Genomic DNA, 20,002 nt, shown 5'->3' with positions numbered 1-20,002 from the left:
ACCTTACCAGATTCTACTATACTCAGTTGCTATTGACATAATGATTTAAGAAAATGAAATAAACTTTTAAAGATAATATTTGTTGATTGACATATTTAACAGAACAAAATTTGTTTTACAGATGGTGCAGCTTGAAATAGTCTTGTTAATGAGTGCATGTTTTGTATATTTTAGAATACTTACGATTACTTATCTTTAGATATAATTGAGTTTAAATTTATTGTTTTATCTGGTATTTGACCAATTGAGATAAAATGAGCTTTAAGTTAAATCATATACTAAATTTAACTTTTTAGACATTATTAGATATGTATTCTAGGTAGACAAAAATCACTATACGCTTTAGCTAGAAGAGTTTAATTAGATAACTTAGTCTTTTGAAATTCCATAGATGATTTGATAAAAACATTTAAAAGCTGAGTTTTGATAATATTATTTAGTGCATAAATGTTTCTTGAGCGTTCTAACATGTGATTTATTGAGGAGAAGTGAAATCAAGCTCATAAAGTGCTTATAGATGATATAACATTGAATTGTCTAATGTCTTATAGACAATGCAATTGATATTTTCCAATGGTTAAGGTTATAAGCTTGATAAAGAAAATATAGTATTCTTGAAGCCAGAGAAGAAAGTCGTTTAGGCAGTGTGTTATTGAAGTTGTCTATTCAACATATCATCTAATCAATGTATTGTTGAAGTCATATGGTAAGTACCTTGTTGGATTCTTCTGGTGTGCTTAGCTAGACTTATCTACTTCCTAGAATCGTCTAACCAATTGATGAACTCGTCTAAGTGACTTGTTTAATAATGTCATATGATGGAATCGTCTGATGAACTTGTCTATTAAGACTTGTCTGATGGTTTCAGTTTATATGTATCATTTTGAGAACCTTGTTTACACATCTTTTAACGTGTTTGTAACACATTGGATCATTTGATAAGTTAGATTTTTTGCACATGAAAGTTGTTGATTTGGTTATTATTCAGTGCAGATTCAAAGGACTTTTTGAAATGAGATAATGCTTTATTCTATGAACTTAAAACAAATCTTTAATCCCTTAAATATTTACACCAAATATTATTGAAATATGTCAACATGAAGCTAACTTTGTTATGCAGTTTGCTACTGAAGTGGTTAATGTGGATCAACTAAGCAAAGCTTAAGCTTTGGGTTTCTAAGCAACAAAATTAATCATTTAGAACTGCTATTATAGGCAAGCACCACTGCAACTTCCATCATGGATCAATTACTTCATCCATCACCATCCATCTCACCTCATCACTCTCGAGTGACCTTCTACAAACCTTCTTGGTTTCATAGTTAATTGAGTTTGTGTGTAATAAATGTGTTGTTTTTTTTATTCGCACAAAGTATATTTTGTTAGAACCAAATGCTATAAACCCTATTAGACACTAATATGATAAAGCAATTTGATGATAACAAAATCCATAATGATATAAGCAAAAATCATTCTCGTTAAAGTGTAAGTTTAACCAAATAAATAAGTAGAATACACGCATAAAAGGACTAACTAGACCTCGTCATCACTAAACTATGTAAGTATCAATTACAGAACTCATTTTAGATGTTGTCTAATGGCCTAACTAACGTAAGTTATGATTTTATTTGACTATATATTTAATGATCTATTGTTTGTTCATGAGTTTCAAAGGAAGCTTTATCACAAGAAAAATTCGTAGAACAAATGAAATATAAAATTCAAACGAAACAAGTCGGGAAAAAAGAATAGACAAGAAAAACCAAAGAAGGTCACTAGACGAGTTAAAACTACTAAGGCATGTTGACAAGACGAAAGAAGTTAACTAGATGTACTAGTACAAAAACACCATATAACGTCATTATTTTTTGGTCTTTCACGTCGAATTCGAGGTCGACGTCATATCGGGAGACGTTAAATTGACGTCAAACCTAGAACAATTCGAAGTCAAACAAATTAACATCGAATTTTGCCAATATTCGACGTTAATCAATTATTTTTTTTGTTTTTTAATTAATTGTGATCCTTTTTTACAACTTTACAATACTTGAAAAGCAGAAAAAACAACAAATTTCAGCTTTTGGTATTTTATACAGCATGAACGAACTATGAACGTCAAGTGTAGTATCAACAACAAGCAACAATAACAAACAACAAACAAGTCCAATCAAACAACAACAACAAACAGGTTCAATCGAACAACAACAACAAACAGGTTTAATCGAACAACAACAACAAACAAGTTCAACAAAAAAACAACAACAAACATGTTCAACAAATAAGTTCTTCAAAACGAAAACGAAAACTAACCTTCAAAAGGTGGGTTCGTCGGAATAAAGTGTTTTCACCAATGAGAGAGAAAGCAGAATGTGTCTATGAACGACAAAAACACGAAAATAATCGGTCAAAACAAACAAAAATCACACATAAAGTAGTTAATTAACATGCATTTGTAACAAAGAAAAGAAAGATTAGATGTGATGATCGTCAAACTTCGTTCCAGAAAAGTTTAGCAGAGAAGAGGGTATCGCGCGCTAAGATAAAGTGAATGAATTTTCAATCTCCCGCTCAAATTTTTATTGAATTCACTAACCTTTTAACGTTGGGGCATTCAACGTTTTATATACTTTTGACGTCTAATTTTAGGGAATTTGATGTCATACGAAAATACATTTTCACATTTGCACCAAGCATTTTCGCAAAATTTACACAATATAATAAATTGACGTCGAATTGCAATTCTAAATGACGTCTAATAATTGCAAAGAAGTCTTTTGAAGATTTCAAATTGTTTGAAGGATATGTTGAGTCTATTAAGAAGGAGGTTCACCGGAGAGATACAAACACTAATAATATTGGAGTCCAACCACATAAGGGATTTACACCACTCTCTACCCAAAACCTTAAGGTAATGGGTTAATGGGTCTTTCACCTTTATATACTACTCTACTTTCTCATTTCTATCCAATGTGGGACTTAGACTCACACTTGGATTCCCAACAATCTCCCCCTCAAGGGTGAGTTCCTTCCACATAGGTACACTTTCCCTCCAGCGGAAGCATTCCCAACCAACCACAACCACGAGTAGCCCTTTCCAAGGATCGTTCATCTTAACGGGACTTGCTTACCTGAATACCCTTTGTTAGGAAGACTTTTGGTATAGGGACCATTATACTCCTTTGAGTTGGTCACCAAGACAAACCGTCGATTATAATACCACTGTTGTGTCTATCAAGGAGGAGGTTCATCGGGGAAATACAAACACCAATAACATTGGAGCTCAACCACATAAGGGATTGACACACTCTCTACCCAAAACCTTAAGGCAATAGGTTAATAGGTCTTTAACCTTTATATACTGCTCTACTTTCTCATTTCTATCCAATGTGGGACTTAGAATCACACTTGAATTCCCAACAAGATATCCTAAGATTACATTCAAAGTCACAACCATACTGTATGAATTGAAGAATGAAGAAATTTAAATTAAAGAAATACAAGAAAGCAAGGAATAGATAAATTGAAGATGAAAATACTATAATGATAATCAAGAATCTTGTAGATGAAAATATTGAAAAGAAAAAATATTTAGAGAAAGAAATACATCAATGGTCATATTCTACAATGTGATTATAAATTCCAAGACCTAGATGAAGAAAAAAAGAATAAATGCTTGAACAAAAATAGAAAATGGATAAGTAGAAGATTCAGATACAAACTAAGATTATAGAGTTAAATTCTATTAGTTAAGAGAAATATTGGATTGTGTGATTAATCATTTCAAAATCGTTCACCTATGAAGTATACCCTATGAGTTTTGATTACTCTCTTAATTAATGTTAGGTTGATTAATTCTAACTTATATATTTATTTGCTTAAGTACAAAGGTGAAAGAAAAGAGTAGGACTTTACATGTAGATGATGAAAAATTTAACTAAGGAAGAGATAGAGAATCAACCTATTTTCACATATTTGTTTTATGCATGTTTTAAGTTGAAATTCCTATTAAGTTCACCGGGAGAAAACTTGGGTTAGCTTTATTAGTGTGATGTGGCTCTAGAAGGGGCGAAGGGGATGAATAGAGTCTGAAAAATAAAATTCAAAAACTACACGCACAAATATATAATAACAAACTAATTATAAATTCAAAGTAAAAGAGTAGGAAAAGATAAAATTCACACAATAGATTTATACTAGTTCACCTACACCCAAAGCTTCGTCCATTCTCTTAAGCAACCTACTTAAGAAGTTTCACTAATCAGCAACTTTGATCAGTAACAAGTATCATCCTCTCTATGTTACAAGAGTTTCAACCTCTCTAGGTACATAAGTATAAACATCTTTAGACAACACTGAGTATTAACCTCTCTAGGTATCCTTCTCAATCTCCTCCTAAAATCAATATCTGTCAATTACAACAATGAAAAAATGTCACTTCAACCTAAATTGACTTCTATTTATAATAAACTACTTAAGTACATTTACATAAATTGATGACCAAGTCTTTGGTTCACACCAAAATTTCCTCAACATGACAACAACATCCATTAATATAAACTTCAACAATAATATTAGTTTTGTTGTTGTGGACCTCAAATACCATATCATCTCCTTCCTTCAACCCATATTGTGTGCGAAATTTCTTCCATATTTTTCAAACTTTGTGGAATTACGTGACTTGGAAATCAACACTTTGCACATAACCCCACCCTTATGGTCAAGCATCAAAACCTCTGCCAATCATTTGTTCCTCATGAAGGTTGTGAATCTACTTTGTAAGTCCTCCTCCAGCACAAAAAAGAAATTCAAGATAATGAGATTGTGAGCTTCAATTATCTTAGCCAACAACAAAGGATTGACAACATACCAAATGACTTTCTTATGATTGAACTTTACAAACTATGTGACATTCGAAATCAAACTACCACTAAAGAAGTCTAAAGTTAAAGTTCTTACATTAAAATTAAAGATAATCGAATCAGGAATACAATGCAAAAAAAAATCAACTCAATCGAATAAGTATAAAGAAAGTTATAGAACAAACAAGTAGTAGATGTCAAATCTGTCAGCATTTAAACAAGAATTGAACTCTACAAATTGTATGGGATTTTCAAAATCAAACTACAACCACAAAAGAAGTCCAAAATTTAAGTTCTTATATTCAAAATAAAGATAATTGAATTAGAATGCAATGCAAAAAAAAAATCAACTCAATCGAATAACTATAGAGAATGTTATAGACCAAACAAGCAACAAAGGTCAAATCTGTCAACATTTAAACCAGAATTGAACTCTACAAATTGTATGTCACTTTCAAAATCAAACTGCAATGACAAAAAAAGTCCAAAATTTATGTTCTTGAATTCAAATTAAAGATAATTGAATAAGGAATGCAATGCAAAAAGAAATCAACTCGATCAAATAATTATAGAGAAAGTTTTAGACCAAACAAGTAGTAGAGGTCAAATTTGTTAGCATTTAAACCAGAAATGAACTCTAAAAATTCTATGGGATTTTCAAAATCAAATTGCAACCATAACATAAGTCCAAAATTTAAGTTATTGCATTCAAATTACAGATAATTGAATCAGCAATGCAATGCAAAAAAATCAACTCAACCGAATAACTATAAAGACATTTATAGACCAAACAAGTAGTAGAGGACAAATGTGTCAGCATAATTACGTCCATCAAACTTGCAGGGTAAAGAGCTTAAAAATTGGTACAGTGAGATTGTCAAATTCAGATTCAAAACTATAATAATAGCTTAAAATCTTATTCTAGAAAAAACTAATTGATTACGAACACCAACAGAAAGGCCACCAACTTCCACACAGAAAAGACAATCATCCAAACTAATCACACTACTGAATGAAATGCAACACATACAAAGTGTACTCAACAACACATGTTATGACAAACAAACAATAATCATTAAGCAACAAAGTCATCACTCATTTTCTTTGAAAAAAACAGCTTAACAATACATGTACACATACAAATTATACTCAACAACACATGTTATGACAAAGAAACAATGATCATTAAGTAACAAAATCGTCACTCATTTTTACTCGTATACATAAATAACTGAAATTGTTTTGAACTATCGTACAACCATACATACCTTATTCCTGCCATGACTATGTTGACCAACTTTACTAAGGTTGTCCATTTCAGAAATACCTAATGTTGGCGAAAAAAGAGTCCAAAAATTAAAAAGAGAGCAAAAATATCAAAATGAGACATTCACAAAAAAGACCCAATTACCTATACCAAAACACAAACACCACCAACACCTAAACCGACGACCAATGAATGACGTAACCACCACACTAAAACCGATGAATGTTCCACGAAAGCTCTAAAAAAAATCCAGAACCTATTACCAAAACACAAAGCGTGAAACCCACGGTCAACGCGCGACAACACTTCGACATGAACACCGATGCACCGATTGGTTGCTGTGACGTCCTCCCACAAAAAAGTCCCACAACAAAAACCAATTTCGAGAATGAAAATCAATTTTAAACCAAAATGAGGAAAACGGCAAAACCCAAATCCTTAAAATTGAATTTTCCAAGTTTTTTTTTGTTTTAAATTCGGGTTATGTAGACCAATAGTTTCTTTACATGTAGTGGAGTTAAAATGTTATAAAAAAAACGAAGTGAAAAATCATTATCCTACTCTCAAATATCAACCTAAGTGAACTGTGAGAATGTCTAAAATATGTTTATAAAAATATATTTAATTATAATCTCACATTTTAGTTTGTAATACATAATTCTATCAATATACTCCTCTAAGTGTATCTCACTTTAAAAAAATATAAACTTGATCCAAAAGGAGTTGACGTCCTCTCTAGATCAGCCCAAATCCAAAAGTATAAACAAATGGATATATATTAGTCTCAAGATACAAACAAAGTATTATGTAGTATTTTGTAGATATGCTACCAAGAAATACAAAGACTGTAACTTCTCTAGTTACATGATCATAGACGAGAAAACATGAAGAAATAACTCAATACAAGTTAATGATCAAAACTTGGTACCATAAGACCACTTAAATTCACCAGATCCTTCTGGAAACTTGAATGCGCTCAAATTATATATTATATATATGGAAAAAAGAAGAAATGAATGGAACATGACCCTAATGTACAAAGGAATCCTTCCTGACCCTGAAAGAAGAAAGGGCTCGTTTCTGGCTGCACTCAAACAAGATTGATAGTGAACGAGACGTAAGGGTGGGCATCAGCATCACCTGCTACAAGACCAGCCATCCCAACCCCATCATCCTCGGTCTTCCAGTAACCACTGCACGTAAAACATAAAAGGAACAATAACAACATGAGCATGTAACATTAAAAACAAAAAAAGAAGAAGCTATATTATAGATAAATAATATAACTATAGATATGGCCTTGTGGATCAAATTATGGTGGATGCAAGTTCTGCTGAAGTATGTCATAGGAATTAATGATTGAATGTATGAGCATGTTGTATCATAATGCTAGTATACCGCCCTCATATTGCACGGCTAGGATTAAAGTAGAATTAAAAGATAGCAATAACAATAATAATTATAATAATAGTAGTAGTAAAAGCAAGACAACGATAATATTGAGTTCGGTTTCGATAATAATGGGTTGGCGTTGCCTACAATAATTGAAGGCAATTAAAGATAAAGTATGTGGTAGTATGGTGTAATGACGTGGACAGTATAATTGATGCTTCCTTGAAAAAGGAGCATTGGATATTTTGGAGAGAAAATCACAGGACGTTGACAAGCATGCAAAATGCTACACTGAAGGACAGATTATGTGAAGCAGTAACAAATTTCGTTTGCTTACTATCTCTTTCTAATCTGGTTCTGAAGAGTGCCAAGTGTCAACATCTCAAATAATTTTCAAAGTAGTCAATAATAATGGATTAAGGAATCACCAAATCATTGAAGCCTGTTGAGTTTCTAATGCATTTACCATATTTTATGTGAAAGATGCACGAAACTGTAAAACTAAAACACTGCCCAAGACACATTTAGTGACACTCGCCAAATAAAAAAGCAATTTTCTTAAGCATCTTATTTTCTCTTGAATCAATACGAGGTAGGGGGCGAAAGAGAAAAGTATCTTGACCCCAAACATGTCATTGACTTCCCATAAATCAATCTTGGTAGCGTAAAAAATTAAGTATCTATTTTAAGCTACATACACAGAAATAAGTCTCTTACCTGTTTGTGCTGTCGCTCAACCCTTCAAGGATAGAGCGTACTTTCTTCTCAGATTTGACTGATGGAGCTAAAACACATGCCTAGATGACCCCACAAGAACCAATGGTCAGTTATAAAATATTTGGAGCGAAAAAAGCGAAACTGAAAGTTGTTATATCTAACCAAGAAAGATGGTGGAAGACCATATCTCAGAATGCTCTCAGTAAACACACGTACTGCACAAAAGTGCATCCAGGAGCTGAAAACCTTCAGTAAATAAAAAAAGTAAAAACATTAAATCAGAAATCACATCATTTATGATAACAGGGCAAGAACAAGAGAGAGATCACAGAACTTAACAATATTTTATGATACTGAGAAGTGAGAACAGAATTTTCAAATGTAAACAAAATGTAGAAATTTAAACCGAAAAATTAAGGGGCCGCTAAAAGTGCCAACAGTGGTGAAGAGGGAAAAGGCATCATCTAGACCATTATATAAAGGATTCTTTTTTTCTTGTGTTCATATTTTGTTTTCTATTTTATCCTTTATGCAATAGGCTTTTTTTAAAAAAAATTATATTAATTGTTTTACTATTTTATTATTTAAGTGACACTTTTTTAAAATTTAACTTTCTTTTTACATTTTGGCCGTTTTTTTTAAAATTTAACTATTTTTTAAATTCAAATAACTACCTATTATAAAAGAATTTCTACAAAATAAATAAAAACCACTTGCAATAAAATTATAAAATTTATTTATATTTATGTTTATAATTATAATAATAATAATTTTATTATTTTTTATTATCACAAAAAAAAGTAAATACAAATGTAAATTGCAGATACTCAAGGAATTCATAATAATTGATTTCATTATCTGTGCTCAGTTTCCTCCTATCCGACCTGAATATTGTGCATTGTAATATTTTGTTTGGACAGCTATTGTACAAATTAATTGATGTGATAAATAATGAATAATACCTCTCCATAACTAGTATAACACCACTGCAACAGAGAGGACCTCAAACTTTCCTGGTCATCTATCAATTTCTCTAACTCTTGCTTGCGACTCTCGTGTGATTCAGGACTGTATTCGAAATCACGAATCTGAAGTATGATATATTTCCATTAAAATACTTTTCTTCAACCCCCGAATTGATATTGCATAACATGCCTCATGCTTTCCCATATATTTCCATAAACAAGTTAATGGATGTAAATCTAAAAAAAGGATCTGAGTTTTACAAATCCTCTAAAACTGAAGACAGTATTCGCAACTTCAGAAAATATACTTACTTGGAACCCTTTTTCTCGTGCACTAGTTCTAAAATTGTCTGCAACACGACTGAATAGTGTTACAGTATAAAGAGCATATTCGTTATCTTCATACAACTTCTTGGAAGACCTGGGAACCTAAAATACTTATTTTAATCAGAATTAGAAATAAACCAAGGCAAAAAGATTGTATTCAGGAATATTCCAGAATTAAACATGGTTGAACTATTTATTTAAATTCAGAGATTGTTTATATTAATTGAGTAAAAATATAGTGAATCATCATTCATAATAATCTTGGGTAAGTAGCAGCTGAGTATATGAGCAAATATGTGGCAACTCTTACCACATAGTTGGTCAATGTTTCATAGCTTGAGAGCCAATCCTTCTGTGAATACTTTGGAACAATAGCAAGCAGGGTAGTTAAATTTTCTGATGTTATAATATCCTCAGGTTTTACCAAGTTGGAAATATCACGCACAGCTAAGCTAAAAAAAGCAAAAAGGGCATTCAAGTCAGATAAGAAATATAACAGTATTAAATTAAAATGTCATGATCGGCCAATAAACAACATTCGCACCTTCCAGTTTGCTTTCTATTGATGGTATTAAGCTGACTGCGGATATTGTTATACTCAGAAACACGAACCTGAAAAGAAAAACAGAGCTAAGCGCAAAATAGAAAATTTAATCAACACAGTGTAAAATGGGGATTCTTTATTTTACATTGTTCATCAGCAATGAACAATGTCATTCTTCCTTTTTCTTTATCTTTTCAAGAATGGAACAACTTTAGCAAAAGCCACTGAAATTATATGGTCAAAACAATTTCATATGGTAGATAGAAAGCCTTGAGTTTTATTTTATTTTATGGGCTTGAAAGGAAGAACTTCTAAATTCAATTCAGCCTACATTGTTCAAAATGGGCATCTAAGATATGAAAGATTGACTACATTTCTAAGGGTTTCACTCAAATGTGTGGTTACTTGGAGAGTTTTTCACTAGTTGCAAAGATGAATACAGCTAGGTTAATATTATCTCTTGCTACAGATAATTGCATGGAATTACAGCAGTGTGATGAGAAGAATGCTTTCAAGCATGGGGATCTTGAGGAGGAAATCTACATGGATGTTCCTCCAGTATATAAAGTTGCTGCCAATTATGTTTGCAAGTTAAGAAAAGCTTTATATGGCTTTGGAAAAAAGCTCCCGCAGTGTGGTTTGAGAGACTCAATAAAGTCATGAAAACCTCAGGATACAAAGTCAAGGAAACTCTAGGGAGACTGAAACATCATTTGGGAATTGAAAAGTATCAATCCAAGGTATTGCTTGACATTCACTATGCAATTGGGAAAACTCCATAACTTTGAGAAAAATGAGAAAAGAAACTTGAGAGATCTTAACTTGAATTATATTTAGATACATATTCTAGTATATAGAGATATGTATCTTGTGTTAGGATATTTATCCTATTTTATCATCATTATAGTGCGTCAAGGGTTACCCTATTTATCATGTACTTGTGTATCAATTTATTCTTATAAATAGAAGATTGTGAGAGGGATCAATCAAACCCTCTAGAATTATTTTACAGTTCAATCTTAAGTTGGTATCAGAGCGGGTCGATCCCGCTCTGGTTTCTGTCTCGTAATATATATCTGTCCGGCACCACAGTTCTTCGTCGCCCGCCACCGTCCACCGCTGCCCGTTGCCGGCCACTGTCGTCCATCACTGTCACAGTTTCCTTCATCTAAACCCTTAGGGTTTTCTTGTTCCTTGCTAGTACTATTCACCTTCTTCTCAAGAGAATTGTTACTCCTTACATGGTTTCCCTTCCAAAACCGCCAATATTTCGAAGACTGAAACTGCCACTTCGAAGACTGAAACTTCCACTTCTATGTTTTCTGAAGATGAATATCAAGAGTATTTAAGGTTAAAGTCTAACAGCTTGGCACAACCATCTCAATCTCCCAATACATCAACAGCCTGCATTTCTCAATCTATGGAAGGTCACAATTCATGGGTAATTAACTCAGGTGCTTCTGATCACATTTCTGGTAATACCTCTTTGTTCTCATCTATTTCCTTTCGAGAAAAACCTCATTTCATAACCCTTGCAAATGGATCTAAAACTTCTTCCAAAGGAGTCGGTCATGTTTCTTTATCTCCCTCCCTCAATCTCAACTCAGTCCTTTTTGTCCCTAATTGTCCTTTTAATTTAATTTCCTTAAGCCAGTTGACTAAAATGTTAAATTGTTCAATAACCTTTGATCATAAATCTTTTGTTATACAGGAGCGTGGTTCGGGGAGACAGATTGGAGAAGGATATGAAGCTGACGGATTATACCATTTTGGATCTCGTCCAAGGGTGTCCTGTGTTGCTGCTCCTAATCCTAAAGTGCTACATGATCGACTTGGCCATCCTCATTTGTCCAAATTAAAAAAATGTGTCCTGAACTGAGTGGTCTCCAAACCTTAGAATGTGAGTCATGTCAATTAGGAAAACATGTTAGATCTTCCTTTCCTAAAAGGTCTCAATCAATATGTAATTCTAGTTTTTCCATCATCCTGATATATGGGGACCTAGTCGTATCTCCTCCTTTGGTTTTAGATATTTTGTTACCTTTATTGATGAAATATTCACGATGTACTTGGGTTTATCTTATGAAAAATCGTTCTGAATTGTTAGCTATCTTTACATCCTTTTTGAATGAAATCAAGAATCAATTTGGTCAAGTAATCAAAATATTAAGAAGTGATAATGCAAAAGAGTATTTCTCATCCTCCTTTTCTGCCATCTTGAGTTCCCATGGTATCTTACATCAGTCTACTTGACCTCATACACCACAGCAAAATGGTATAGCAGAACGAAAAAATAGACACTTGGTTGAAACTGCTCGTACCCTTTTGCTTGGTGCCCATATTCCTGTCCATCACTGGGGGATGCCATCTTAACTGCATGTTATCTTATTAATAGGATGCCTTCCTCCTCTCTTAATAATAAAGTCCCTTTCTCCATTTTGTTTCCTAATGATCCTCTCTTTCGTTTCCTAATGATCCTCTCTTTCATACATCTCCCCGAGTGTTTGGCTGTGTATGTTTTGTTCATGACATGTCTCCAGGTCTAGACAAACTCTCCGCTCGCGCTCTCAAATGTGTCTTCTTAGGCTATTCTCGACTTCAAAAAGGATATCGGTGTTACTCTCCTGAAACTAAGAAGTATTACATGTCTGCCAACGTCACATTCTTTGAACAGACTCCTTACTTCTCTCCATCTGTTCAGGATGTTTCTATCCTCCAGCAGGTCCTTCCTATTCCAATGGCTGAGTCAAATAGCTCCACTGTCTCTGTCATTCCAAGTCTTGATCACAATCCTTCTACACCTGTTTCTCCACATACTGAGATCATCCCACACAGGGCCCTAATGGATAGTCCACCTCCCCAAGACAATGGTGAATCTCCTACTTCAGATTCTTCTCCCTCGTCACCTCCTCCCACGCCTCCTGGTGCAAATGATTAAGCATGGCCTATTGCCCTCAGAAAAGATACTCGTTCCACTCGAAACCCTCATCCCATTTATAATTTTCTAAGCTATCATCGATTGTCGCCCTCCTATTTTTCTCTTTTATCCTCAGTGTCCTCTGTTGTTATACCCAAGAATGTGAAAGAAGCACTTGATCATCCTGGATGGCGACAAGCTATGATTGCAGAAATGCAGGCTCTTGACCACAGTAATACTTGGGAGCTGGTGCCCCTTCCCCCAGGAAAAAAGGCGGTTGGTTGTCGATGGGTGTATGCAGTTAAAGTTGGCCCTGATGGTGAAATTGATCGGCTCAAAGCTCGGCTTGTTGCAAAAGGTTACACTCAGGTTTATGGTCTTGATTATTGTGACACTTTCTCTCCTGTAGCCAAGATGACTACTATTCGTCTCTTCTTTGCCAAGGCAGCCATTCGTCACTGGCCACTTCATCAATTGGATATCAAGAATGCCTTCCTACATGGTGATCTTGAGGAAGAAGTTTATATGGAGCAACCTCCTGGGTTTGTTGCTCAGGGGGAGTCTGGTATGGTATGCAAATTGCATCGATCTCTATATGGCCTCAAGCAATCCCCACATGCTTGGTTTGGAAAGTTTAGCTCCATTGTTCAAAAATTTGGGCTAAAACGCAGTGAAGCAGACCATTCAGTTTTTTATTGTCATTCTTCTCTCGGGAAATGTGTTTACTTAATAGTATATGTTGATGATATTGTCATTACAGGAAATGATGCTGTTGGAATATCTCAACTAAAAGAGTACTTGTGTAGACATTTTCAAACCAAGGATCTTGGAAGTCTCAAATACTTCTTAGGCAATGAAGTAGCGCAATCAAAAGATGGAGTTGTAATCTCCCAAAGGAAGTATGCTCTTGATATATTACAAGAAACAGGCATGATTGATTGTAGACCGGTAGACAGTCCCATGGACCCAAACCAGAAATTAAGGACAGAAGAAGGTGAATTATTCTCCGTTCCAGAGAGGTATAGGAGGCTGGTTGGAAAACTGATTTATCTCACTATTACAAGGCCAAATCTATTGTTACGTACCTAACCACGTAACTTGCCTCACACCGTGAATGAACGTTACTAAAGGGATAAAACTCTTTGTTATTAAAACTCTGGAAATCACAGAAACTCAACCAATGACTGGGAGCAGGGTCTCCTTCAGTCACACGAGAGCATAACCTCTCTTACAATATTCAAATAATCAAAAGCATACCCTAATTCTACGTGCCTCCCTTATTAATACTAATCATGCCTTCCAGAAAAGGTAGGGAATGATAGTAGTAATTGTCCCTTTATTAACATAATCTGGACAGAATCATTCTATCCTTATTAATTGTATTTAATACTGTAATTACTCTGCTAACTTCCCATGAAAATCCGCCTGTCCCTCCGCTTGTCATTTAATCGTACGTTGTCGTCCCCCCCTTTTGTTCAGGACGCTCGTCCTTATTTATGGACGCTCGTCCTTATTGAGGACGTTCGTCCGCGCCCTGCTCGCCCTGGGCGCTCGTCCTCACTGCTTGTCGCCTCGCTCGTTCGTCCTCCTCTCGCTGAGGGCGTTCGTCCTCGCTCCTTGTCATCTCCTGCTCGTAACGCTCGTTCGCTACCGCACGGTTCCCCTCTTGCTCAAGACGTTCGTCCTCCCCCCTGTTCCTCCTATATCTTCTTCTCTCATACACTCGCCAGGCCCTAACATCTATCCTTTGCAGTTGGAGTGGTTAGTCAGTTCATGCAGGCTCCATGTGTTGACCATTGGAATGCTCTCATTCGCATTCTAAGGTATGTAAAGAAGGCTCCCGGGCAAGGATTGTTATATGAAGATAAAGGAAGCATTCAGGTCTCTGGGTATTGTGATGCAGATTGGGCAGGTTCACCTATTGATAGACGGTCTACTACAGGATATTGTGTTTTAATGGGAGGAAACATTATTTCATGGAAAAGTAAGAAACAGAATGTAGTAGCTCGATCAACCGCGGAAGCCGAGTATAGGGCAATGGCATCACTAACATGTGAACTTATATGGGTGAAACAATTCCTTCAAGAGGTTAAATTTTGTGACATCCATACTATGAAGATGTATTGCGACAATCAAGCTGCTCTCCACATTGCATCAAATCCAGTGTTTCACGAGAGGACTAAACATATAGAAATTGATTGTCATTTTGTTCGTGAAAAGTTGTTAACCAAAGAAATATGTACTGAGTTTATTAGGTCAAACGATCAACTCGCAGATGTATTGACCAAGTCATTAAGGGGTCCTCGGATTGAGTTTATTTGTTCCAAGCTTGGTACATACAATTTGTATGCTCCAGCTTGAGGGGGAGTGTTAGGATATTTATCCTATTTTATCATCATTATAGTGTGTCAAGGGTTACCCTATTTATCATGTACTTGTGTATCAATTTATTCTTATAAATAGAAGATTGTGAGAGGGATCAATCAAGCCCTCTAGAATTATTTTACAGTTCAATCTTAAGTTCTTGCAACAAAAGTAATAGGCAAGAGAACAAGATAGAAAATAATGTTCACCCCTAGGACTCTAGGCTAATAATATGTACAAAACAAAACAATTTGCTCAGAAAATAAAATAAACTATCTTAGCACTCCCACCTAGAGCTGGAGCATATAGATTCTATGTACCAAGCTGGAAACATATAACTTGAATGAGGTCCTATCAAGGATTTTATCAAAATATCTACCAATTGAAAATTTGAGCCAACAAAGATAACAACTTTTCTCAAACAAAATGACAATTAATTTCAATGTGCTTATTATAAAACACATAGTTAGAAGAAATGAGAAAAGTGCTTCATAATCACAATAAATTCTAATTTCCCAAATTCAAAAACTTTCAGATTTTGAAGAAAATGTTTTAACCACAAATGATAACAAGTGAGTGATGTTATATCTCTATATTCAACTAGTAACATGATCTTAAAATTGGCATCAAAGGTTACTGAACAATTTCAAACTCTCTTTTCCACTGAATTATTCCAGTTAAAAAACTCTTAAAACTCCAAAACCATCTCCTTTTCCCTTTAAGCTTCCTGTAAAAGGGTCCTATTTGCTAGCAAACACTTAGCTGCAAAAACTACCTTCCAACTGTATTCTTAGTCTTTGTTTTTAAACTTCCTCCTATAATAAGCCCTTAATCCTGCCATATTGTCAACATTTTGTATTTTCTTGCCTAACACACCCAAAAATCAAACAAGGCACAAAACCAAACAACAAACACTAATCAATAAATAAAACACTACAGAAAATTACTCCAAAACACAATAATGCCAAACATGACATTAAATGATGGAACACGATTAGAAATACAAAAGATCAGCTTTAGCCATTCTGACTGAAATCATCTCCCTGCCTGAAAATCCCTTTGTTATACTCACCCAACCTCTCTAAAATCACTATAAACCATCATCAAATTGTCACTAGCCATAGGAACATCTGTCATGACTTAAATAACATAGTTGTTCCTGTTAGAATAAGCAATAAATATATTTAGGAAGTAGTTGTATTAGGAAAATGCTAGTACCTATTAGTCCTACCTATCTTTGTACCTAAGTATATATGATTGATCTTTGATCTTCCCTATACACATTGAGTCAGAATCTTATCAATATAAATATGAGAACATATGAAGGGAGTTTTCAAGCTCTCTCAATTACTCTTAAATACAGTCTCTTTTATTTATCTTAACTTGGAACCAAAACGGCTCCATCCCACTCTGCTAGTCTCTATCCTCTCTGGCACAGTTTTCACCACTGTTTGCTATGTCTCAGTTTTCTCCAGTGACCACCAGATCTAGAGTGTCCTTCCAAGTGACATCTAACCCCACTAGTCCCATAAACTAATTTCCTCCACGCACTGCAACGTACTCATTCTCTATTCTCTCGCTAGAACTTTGTAGCGCCACCATCATAGGTCACCAGAACTCCCTGTCTCTATTATGACCATTGGAACTTCATTTTGATGTCATGAAAGGTTACCCTAGTTGAAGGTCACCTTAAGGTTCTAATCTACCTTAGTTGTTTTGTTCTTCTCTACCACTGAAAAGGTTTGGATCTGCTGCCTGTTTCTCTTTGCACGATTTTCCTAACAAAACAAGCAATGTCTCTAATGCTGAAATTGTTAAACCAAAATTCTCTAATGATGAAAACCAAGAATATTTGAGGTTGAAATCTAATAGCTTAGCACAATCATTTGTAAATCACAACTTCTCAACAACTTGCATCTCATAATCCATGGAAGGTCAAAGTCCATGGATAATTAATTCAGCTACTTTTGACCACATTTCGGGTAAGCCTCCTTGTTCTAATCCCTTTGCTTTCCCAAAAATCCTCATTTCATAACCTTAGCCAAGGGCTGTAAAATCTCCTCCCAAAGAATTTGTCAGGTTTCATTTCTCCTTCCCTAAATCTAAAATCAGTTCTTTTTGTTCCTTCTTGTCCTTTCAATCTTATTTCTTTGAGTCAATTAACCAAGTCTTTAAATTGTTCAATAACTTATGATATCAATTCCTTTGTTATACAGGAATGTGGTACGTGTCAACTGATTGGAGAATGATATGAATCTAGAGGTTTGTTATATAAAGATAAAGGCTCCAAGACAAAGTTTGTTATATGAAGATAAAGGTAATACCCAAGTCTCAGGGTATGGCGATGTTGACTGGGCAGGATCTATATACATTGAGATTGACTATCACTTTCTTCGGGAAAAGTTGTTGTCCAAGGAAATGTGTAGTGAGTTTGTTGGATCCAATGATCAACTTGTAGATGTGTTAACAAAATCATTAAGGGGACCTCAAATTGATTTTATTTGTTCCAAGCTTGGTACATACAATTTATATGCTCCAGCTTAAGGAGGAGTGTTAAAATAAGTATTAAATATAGTTAGGAAGTAGTTGAATTGGTAAAATGTTATTACCTATTAGTTGTACCTATCTTGGTACCTAAGTATCTATGATTGATCTTTGATCTCCCCTATACACATTGTATCAAAATCCTATCAATACAAATATGAGAACAAAAAATGAATATAGTCTCTTTTATTTATTTTAACTGTTACAATATGAGGGGAGTTTTCAAGCTTTCTCAATTAGTGTTAAATATAGGCTTTTTTTATTTATCTTAACTCTTCCAATAACTAGAAGAAAAACTGAAAAAAAAAAGCATGAAGAATGTGAAAGCAATAACCATTAAAGCATTAGCCTCTTATTCATTTTCAACCTAATTAATGTGTTACTAATCTTTTACCTTGAAGTAGTAATCAAGAAGGAAAACCAGATACTTGACCTTCCTCAATAGTTAGCACGACCACTAAATTACAACAGGATATATATACATCACTGTAAAAATATAGTCTGCGCAAATCACACAACAAAATCAAATTATGTCCAAATCTGCGTTAGAAATATGAATAACCTTGAGATCATCCTCAATCTTTGCCACCTGACCATGAATCCCATCCACAGTCTCCTTCAACGGCGACATAGTCGGGTACCTGGTTTCATCCCAAGCAAACCTACATCCACCACAGCACCACCAAATCTTCATCACAAAACAATAATTCATCAGAAACAAATCACAGTCTTCACAGTTTCCAGTCGAACAAACCTCGTCAAGTACGAATCAACAGGTACTCCATCCACCGTCAAACTACTGGTCACCGCGCCCGACACTCTCTCCAGATCATCAATCTGCCGCCTGATCTTGTGCGACACTCCCTCCACGAAGTTGTTCGACTGCACACACACACACAAAACAGATCTAGCACAGTGAACAAATAAGCAATTAATGATCTCTAAGAAATCCGCAGCCGTGCCACAACGTAACAACATTCCTCCGTAATTTTTTCTCAATATCCAGGACTGGAACGGAACCCATGAACAGGTGAAACCAGTGAAAATTTTGTTGGTGTGATGGAGAATTTTACGCACCTTGACGAGATCGTCGCTGAGAGAGAGGAGAGAGTCTAGGGTTCCGACGCGGAGATTAGGAATGTTGAACTGCGAATTACAAGAGAAAATGAGAAGAAAATAAGAGACGGTAGTTAGTTATATAATGTGAAGCGTTGAGAGAGAAAAAAAATAGAATGTACTCTGTAAAGAGGGGTGTCGAAGGAGTGTTTGGAGATTTCTTCCTGCAATTTGTTCCACAGAGTGGATGCGGAATTCGGAACAGGGAGAGACACTACCCAGTACCTCGTCGCCATTCGACCTTTCTTTCTCTGATCACGCGGAGAAATGAAATATACAGAGAGAAAGACCGTGTTCGTTTGTTTGTCTGAGGGTTGATGGAAATTGGAAATAGATCGTGCTTCTTCCACACACACAGTTTTAACATGCAATTAGATTTTGTTTTCTAGTTGTGCGTCATTGCATGAATGGTTGTTTTGGAGAAGAAAGGGATGAAAACGGAAACAACTGGAAACGGGAAAATTTTAACACATGGAAGTATGAAATAAATTTTTAATTATTTGATTTAATAAAAATGAAAATTATGTGAAGGGGACAATTATGTTTTTCACTTTGTCATATACGAGAAGCTGCATAAAAAGAAATATAATTTTTCTTGTCATAGTATTTCTGAAAATAAAAAGAAAATATTCCAACGTTATAGAAAACAAAATAGTTAATTTCATTGGGTTTGAAACTAGAATTAACAATTAAATTGGTTAAAATTCTAGATTAATTAATGAATTATTTGTTACAATAGTAAATGTTATTTCATGACATTGTAAAGATTTCTTTTTCCGGTTTTTTTTATCCGACATTCAAATCAGTAATTGATTAGAGTTACCAAGTTAAATCTAAATTAATGAAAAAAATAAAAGTAAATTATTATTAATGTTTTATTTATAGTATTTTACCTTATTGACTAGGGGTTCAACTAGATAAGTCACACACCTATGGGTAAAATGACAACCGGCCGGGTCGGGCACGGATAGTGTCTACCCACAACCTGAT

At 34.6% G+C, this 20,002-nt stretch overlaps 1 protein-coding gene across 6 annotated transcripts; it reads right to left on the bottom strand.

Annotated features, from left to right (window-relative positions):
• Window positions 1-4,167: 4,167 nt before the first annotated feature.
• LOC108343808 (V-type proton ATPase subunit C) lies at window positions 4,168-19,454 on the bottom strand. Of its 6 annotated transcripts, none has more exons than XR_008244854.1 (13): window positions 19,135-19,454; window positions 18,974-19,042; window positions 18,651-18,778; window positions 18,459-18,558; window positions 10,072-10,139; window positions 9,838-9,979; window positions 9,513-9,629; window positions 9,198-9,323; window positions 8,398-8,481; window positions 8,236-8,315; window positions 7,183-7,319; window positions 6,128-6,186; window positions 4,168-4,785 (listed from the first exon to the last, which is right to left on the bottom strand). XR_008244854.1 is itself a non-coding variant. In XM_052867244.1 (12 exons), the coding sequence occupies exons 1-11, from the start codon at window positions 19,246-19,248 to the stop codon at window positions 7,217-7,219; spliced, it is 1,131 nt and encodes a 376-aa protein (XP_052723204.1). In that variant the 5' UTR covers window positions 19,249-19,454; the 3' UTR covers window positions 4,168-4,785; window positions 7,183-7,216. The 6 variants fall into 6 exon arrangements, 2 of the variants coding, with proteins under 2 accessions (XP_052723204.1, XP_017437688.1); XR_008244855.1 differs by having other exon boundaries at window positions 4,168-4,782; XR_008244856.1 differs by having other exon boundaries at window positions 4,168-4,768.
• Between the last annotated feature and the right edge of the window lie 548 nt (window positions 19,455-20,002).

Source organism: Vigna angularis, chromosome 8, assembly GCF_016808095.1.
Source record: "Vigna angularis cultivar LongXiaoDou No.4 chromosome 8, ASM1680809v1, whole genome shotgun sequence".
In the NCBI taxonomy this organism is placed as follows: Eukaryota; Viridiplantae; Streptophyta; class Magnoliopsida; order Fabales; family Fabaceae; genus Vigna; species Vigna angularis.
Note: the sequence above shows the minus strand (reverse complement) of the source record. Positions and strands in the feature narration are given on the sequence as shown.

Bases quoted from the DNA above. Each gene is read 5' to 3' on its own strand.
- LOC108343808 (XM_052867244.1), bottom strand. From the start codon at position 19,248: ATGGCGACGAGGTACTGGGTAGTGTCTCTCCCTGTTCCGAATTCCGCA. The intron at 18,779-18,973 runs GTGCGTAAAATT...GTGTGTGTGCAG, and splicing joins TCAGCGACGATCTCGTCAAG to TCGAACAACTTCGTGGAGGG. The intron at 8,482-9,197 runs GTATTATTCATT...TATTTACTGAAG, and splicing joins GTTATACTAGTTATGGAGAG to GTTTTCAGCTCCTGGATGCA.